General features: G+C 37.6%; 1 protein-coding gene across 1 annotated transcript in view; it reads left to right on the forward strand.

The window, feature by feature from the left end:
* The window catches only part of LOC138314047 (heparan sulfate glucosamine 3-O-sulfotransferase 1-like), a 62,798-nt gene extending 56,390 nt beyond the window's left edge, over positions 1-6,408 (forward strand). The window contains exon 2 of the mRNA XM_069254248.1: positions 3,970-6,408. Within this exon, the coding sequence (XP_069110349.1) occupies positions 3,970-4,971 (1,002 nt within the window). The 3' untranslated portion in view covers positions 4,972-6,408. The remainder of the gene's footprint in view (positions 1-3,969) is intronic.
* The last annotated feature ends 366 nt before the right edge of the window (positions 6,409-6,774 follow it).

Here is a 6,774-nt window from a genome sequence, read left to right on the forward strand (position 1 = left end):
GAAAGTTAAACTCGGTTACTAGAAAGGATGCTTACCCGCTTCCTAAGATAGATGAAGCAATAGAAACATTGTCGGGCATGAAGTGGTTTTCCACATTGGATTTAGCTAGTGGATACTGGCAATGTAGCATGGACGAAAATAGTAAAGCAAAAACAGCTTTTGCCACTCATAAAGGTCTTTATGAATTTGATGTTATGCCATTTGGTCTTTGTAACGCCCCTGCTACTTTTTCGCGGTTAATGCAGTTAGTTCTGGGTGGGTTACAATGGTCCAAGTGTCTTTGCTATCTTGATGATGTGATATGTTTTGGTGCCTCGTTCGAGTCGGCTATGTCCAGTCTGCGATGTGTTTTTGAGTGCTTGCGCACCGCAAATCTTAAATTAAAAGGGAAGAAGTGTACCCTATTTCATACTCAAGTTTCCTACCTCGGACATATTGTGTCAGAAGCTGGTATAAGCTGTGACCCGGAGAAGGTGAAAGCGGTCAAAGACTGGCCACAACCTGAGTCCTCCGCAGATATTAGAAGTTTCTTAGGCTTGGCAGGTTATTATAGGAAGTTTATCCCAAATTTTTCAGACATAGCAGCGCCCCTAACCAATTTAACCAGGAAGGGGAAGGTGTTTAAGTGGAATGACGATTGCCAAAGTTCTTTTGAAAAACTGAAAAATCTATTAGTTTCAAGTCCAATTTTGTCCTACCCGAAAAATGTGGGTACATTTATATTAGATTGTGATGCCAGTAATTTTGGAATGGGATGTGTTCTCAGTCAGATTCAGGATAATGAGGAGAAGGTCATCGCATATGGCAGTAAAACACTGAGTAGGGCGCAACAAAATTATTGTACAACTCGTAGGGAGTTACTTTCTGTGGTAACCTTCTTAAAGCATTTCAGACACTATATTGGGGGCATGCATTTTGTCATACGTACTGACCACGCAGCTCTCATATGGTTGAAAAAATTCAAGGAGCCTGAGGGTTTATTGGCTAGGTGGATAAGCATAGTTGATATGTTTGACATTGAAATCCAACATAGGCCAGGTCGCCAGCATGGAAAGGCTGATGGATTATCCCGGAGACCTAAAAAATGCTGTGGTAGACAGGAATGTCCCGATTGTAAGACTACTAATGTTAATGTTGTCTCCTCCTTAGTAGACGAAGCCAGCATGTCTGAGGAGGAGGGAGAACAAATATTTACTAACTGGTTAGACTCTTGGGGTATCGAAAAGCTTAGAGCTGAACAAAATAGTGATCCCCATATAGCCAGGTTCAAGCAGCTTAAAGCTGATAGAACCACTAAACCGAAAAGAGATGAAATGAGTGGGTTAGCCTACGAGGTACGGATTTACTGTCAAATGTGGGATAGGATTTCCTTATTAGGAAATGGGTTGTTGTATGTACAGGATGTTGGGCCAGATGGTAATATTCTTTACAGAGTACTTGCCCCTGTCAGCCTTAGAGATCAAATTCTGTACCAGCTCCATGATAGTCAAACTGCAGGTCATTTGGGGAGAGATAAAACCTTGTCCCAGATAAAGAAGAGATATTATTGGCCTGGCTTGTCAGATGATGTAGCAAGGTGGTGCAGAAAATGTAACATTTGTGCACGTCGTAAACCTGGACCGGGTATGGGAAAAGCCCCTCTACACCCAACCATAGATCAAGTCTCTCGTCCTTTAGACAGGATTTCTATTGATATACTAAGTGGCATACCTGTAACGGCTAATGGTAATTGTTGTATAATGGTAGTGTGAGATTACTTTTCCAAATGGGTTGAAGCATATGCCGTACCCAATCATACCGCCATAACAGTAGCAGACAAGCTGTGTTCAGAGTTTATCAGTAGGTTCGGAGTTCCGTTTCAAATACTAACCGATAGGGGAGCAGAATTTGAAGGAAATCTATTTACACATCTGTGTCGAAAGTTAGGGGTAGAAAAGAAAAACTCGTGTGCTTTTAGACCAGCCCAAAATGGCCTAGTTGAGAGGTTCAATAGAACCATGATTCAGATGCTGAGTACATTTGTAAACACAGAGTATGACGATTGGGATGATCATCTCCCATATGTTTTAATGGCCTATAGAGCTACAGCTCAGAAAAGCACAGGTTGTAGCCCAAATTTGGTAATGTTGGGAAGGGAGACAACTTGTCCTCTGGACATTGTAATGGGAGTTCCCTCCCCTGAACAGCACCCTGTTTGCCCCAACTTATATGTTAACTGGCTCCGACGTAGCATGTGTAGTACTTTCGACTTTGTTGCTAGACACCTAAAGGTATCAGCCGACAGGCAGAAAAATAATTACGACCAGGGGTTAAAACCGCGGTAGTATCAAGTGGGTGATTATGTTTGGAGATGGTACCCATCTGCCTTGTCCTGTAAATTGGGGAAGGGTTGGGCTGGACCCTATATAGTAGTGGAAGTCAAATCATCCCTTACATATGTAATACAGCTCAAGCCCGGTGCTCGTTTATAAGGCTTAAATTGAATTCTTTCGTTTGGTTCCGACAGGCATTTGGAACAGCCACTTGAAGTGGCGGAAATTCCCGCCAATTTATCAATGAACATACAAATAAAATGAGTTCCGTCTGATGAAGCATATATCTGGGGTTTTCCCGGTATGAAATTATAAATTGTTTTATTTATCTGTTGTTAAAACACCATGGTGCAAAGCAGTTTAGTTTTAATCTTTTGCTTCGTATGATTACACACGCTTACACAATTCATAGCGTGGCTGGACATTTAACGTAGTTGTGACGCGGCGTCCGATTCAAACTGCCTGTGTCAAGGAGGTGTGACAAACAGAGATTCTTCAATTTTGTTATCACTTGAGTTCTACTTAATCAGTTCACGTTTGAAATTACTTGAATACATGGATGTTTAAAAGGTTACATGTCATTATTTCCGGATTTCGGAGATTTTCAAATGTATCGGACGTCGTTTCGAGGAACATGTACAAATACAGGTACATTGTAGGCCCACTACTGTAAACGTTTACCGCTCTCAAAATGTTAGCTTATATTTATATTGTTGTTTCAAACACTTCAATAAATATTAGGGATACCTATTACAAGTATTGTAAAGCTCCAACTGTAGGATTCCGTTTCATTGATATTTTGAAACACGCAAACGTACATTGTGTATGTAAGGCCTACTCTCGCCGATTCACGATAGATAATCAGACTTGTCTGTCCCCCCGAGATGAACAAAAATGTATTGTCGTGCTAGATCGTTTTGGTTAAACTTGTTCAACTCAAAGAACGATGATGTCCAGACATATCTTATCCATTTGCGTACAACCAAAGATGTTAAAAATACAAATAGGATGTAAATCTACATGTTGTAGCGAACAACACAGACTTGCCGACATACAACATGTAAACATTGCGACGTCATCCGAACTAATCATCAATAATTAGCGCACACTCATGTCGTCCTGCCGATTCTGATTGTCTGACTTCTGAGCACATGTTTTCAAAAATGTCTTTTACGCATAATAACTAGTCTAAAACTATAAGACCAACTTTGACATTTCATTTATTTCTACATAATATTCCTTAAGAAAGTTTATTAGTCTTTAAATAACGTAATTTCAATGTATTAACAAACGTTCACATAGGATAATAAGGTTCACTAGCAACGTTCATCAAGAAATCCAGAAATGTTTTCAAGAATATAGTGCGAGGATACAATGTAAGACAATTGTTCATTGACGTGGAAAATTAACAAATTACTGTGGTAGAAATAGAAGAGTCAGCTTACGTGAAAGACTCTTAATGGGAATTTAATTCTCTTCTGCTTTAATGTGATTTCCATATAAATTAAAAGTCGGCATGCAATTATGATTTTTTAAACATTATTCGAACTACAAAATACTCTTTTTCAATATGTTTATGATGTGATCGGGAACGTAATCGTTGCTAATTCAAATTTAAAACCATTATTTAATCTTATATTTTTACTAATTCTTTCAGATTTATGCTAAATTGGGATCGATGGTGGACACCACGCACGTGCCTTTATTAGCAGACGAGGCGTCGTCTAAGTCGCAGGTCACATGTTGTCACAGAAAGGTCACGCGCTTAAAAGTGATTGGAATTGGTGTAGTATGTACCCTAACGGTACTCTTTATAATGAAGGCTTGTATCTCGTTGAGATGGACGGACAGGACGTGTAATTTCCCGTCATCCAGTTACGAGACGAATATAAACCGGAAACGCCGACTACCTCAGAGTATCATTATCGGAGTGAGAAAGGCGGGAACGGGTGCATTACGTCATTTCCTAGATTTACACCCGGATGTTATAACTGCAAGCAAAGAACCTAACTTTTTCAGCTTTCGATATGAAAACGGTTTCGACTGGTACAAAAGGTTAATGCCATATTCATCCGAAGGGCAGATGACCATTGAGAAATCTAGTAATAATTTCCACAATGAACAAGCTCCTGGAAGAACTTATGACTTCAACAGCACAATAAAATTAATCGTGGTTGTTCGCGAACCAGTGGAGAGAGCGATTTCTGACTATACACAACGGGTCATAAATAATAGGAGTCGCCACAATTTCGAGGATGCTGTGTTTAATCATCGGACAGGGGAGATAAATCGGGATTATATATGCATCAGACCGTCACTCTACCACACGAATCTAAAACGTTGGCTCAAGTACTTCCCACTGAGCCAGATACACATTGTAGACGGCGAAAATATGAAACGGAAACCATATGATGAAATATATAAAGTAGAGGAGTTTTTAGGCCTTTCACATCAGGTGAGAAAAGAACAGTTCGTGTTTAATGCCACGAAAGGTTTCTTTTGTTTCCGGACGAGTTCTGTGGTGGAGTGTCTGAGAGAAAACAAGGGAAGACAACACATAGTTATTAGTCAGGATATCAAAGACAGACTAAAGCGACATTTTCAACCGTTAAATGAGCTTTTCTTTAAACAGATTGGGCAGCGATTCGATTGGTCATAACATCAGCCTCACTTTAGACATACAAATTTTGTAGATTACATATAAATAATCACTCCTTAAAACATCCATCTACGAAATATCACCAAAATGACCATTGGTGTTGTCTAGGAACCACGTTCGTCTATTTGCCTTAACTATTAAATATATAACACTGTTATTTGAAGGATATATGTTCACGTTGTTATTACGTTTCTGTTTTGTTTACGATATGTTTTGTATTAGATACAAGCTCTTGACTGAACCAGAATCCACACTTATTATTTATCTCATAACAACAAGGACCTCCAAACCATCCGCTCAGATGTTACCAGAATCATACAACAACTCAGTTAATCGCATGCATTGCACGTCTTATAATGCTATTGGCTTCCTTCTGCAAATCGTCACATTTTCCACCGGGAATGCGACCGATAAAACCAGATGAAGACACAATCTGTACTTGGTAAAAAGGAACAGTCCTCTTTTGACACCTTAAAAATGTTCCTTTAAACTTTGATACATGAAACCTGCCGAGCCACAACTGTAACTGTTGTTTTGTTTTCGAGAACAATCAAATCATTCTTTCTCTTATAATGGTGTGTTAACAAGTTGATATATAATCAGAAAATATTGACTTTAAATACATGTCCGCGAATGTCCGCATGCATATTGTAATGCACAGATATATGTAAATATGCAATAGAACTGATATCAACTTCATTATCATTAGGAATATGTACATATTAAAAATGACATAGATTCTGAGTTATAATTTCGTTCCGTTTCGAGCAGTTTCCAGAAGCGGAACGAAAACGTCTCGGAGTCGGTGGTTTTAAGTATAGTTAAGCATATATATATATATGGTAATTTACATGTTATACATGTTAATATACATGTTATACATGTATGTAAATTTAATGCATTATATATTTTGAAGTAATCATGTACTATGTACATTTGTATGCTAAATGCAGCACATTACATATATGTAACCTTTGAAATAAAGGTATGTCATAATAAGTCATAGATGCCAGATAATCGCATAAAATGTAGACATTTGTTATATGAAAAGTTAATATCAAATTTTATTGATATCAATCAGTAATATATAGGTTATGATATTTTAATGATATTATTAGTTTGTTTAATGTTTAACAATAGAACAGGTGTTCAGTCTCACTATAGCAGTTATTGTCAAACTAAGAATTTAGTCAACGCTGCCCTTTAAAATGAAAACAAAATAAATAAAACCCACACAATTAGGTTTATATTGCCATTCATATATCAAAAAAGTTTTAATTATGCTTTGTCTAAGGAATGTATGAATCGTCATGATTGTAATGTATGATGTTTTATGTGAGAATGTATTTATAACCAGTGAGTGTGTGAGCGTACAGCCACATTGTCTGTCTGATAATTGTCACATCAACATAATAAAACACAAAATATGTACAATAACATTGTTGTCTTGTCAATACGTATACGAATATCACAAGCTTTCCCCATGGAAATGTGTTACTCTTTATATCAAGTAAATATCTAGCTTATTACTCCAGACGACTTCAGACTTGAGGTAGTGAAAGTTAATGTATTTATGACGATTTATAAAAAGTACGGGGACAAGCATAACATCAGTCTAGCTAAGGTCAAGTTAATTATGCTTCAAACAATACATCACGGAGGATCCAAAAGGCATACAGTATTGAGTGTTGTCCTGATGAATTGTATCTTAACTGTAGGATGGGTGAACCATTATGTTGCCTTTCTATTAAATAGTTACAAATCAACTATATTATGACATATATATAGAAATCACCCTCTTTC

Source organism: Argopecten irradians, chromosome 2 (genome assembly GCF_041381155.1).
Source record: "Argopecten irradians isolate NY chromosome 2, Ai_NY, whole genome shotgun sequence".
Taxonomy (NCBI): domain Eukaryota; kingdom Metazoa; phylum Mollusca; class Bivalvia; order Pectinida; family Pectinidae; genus Argopecten; species Argopecten irradians.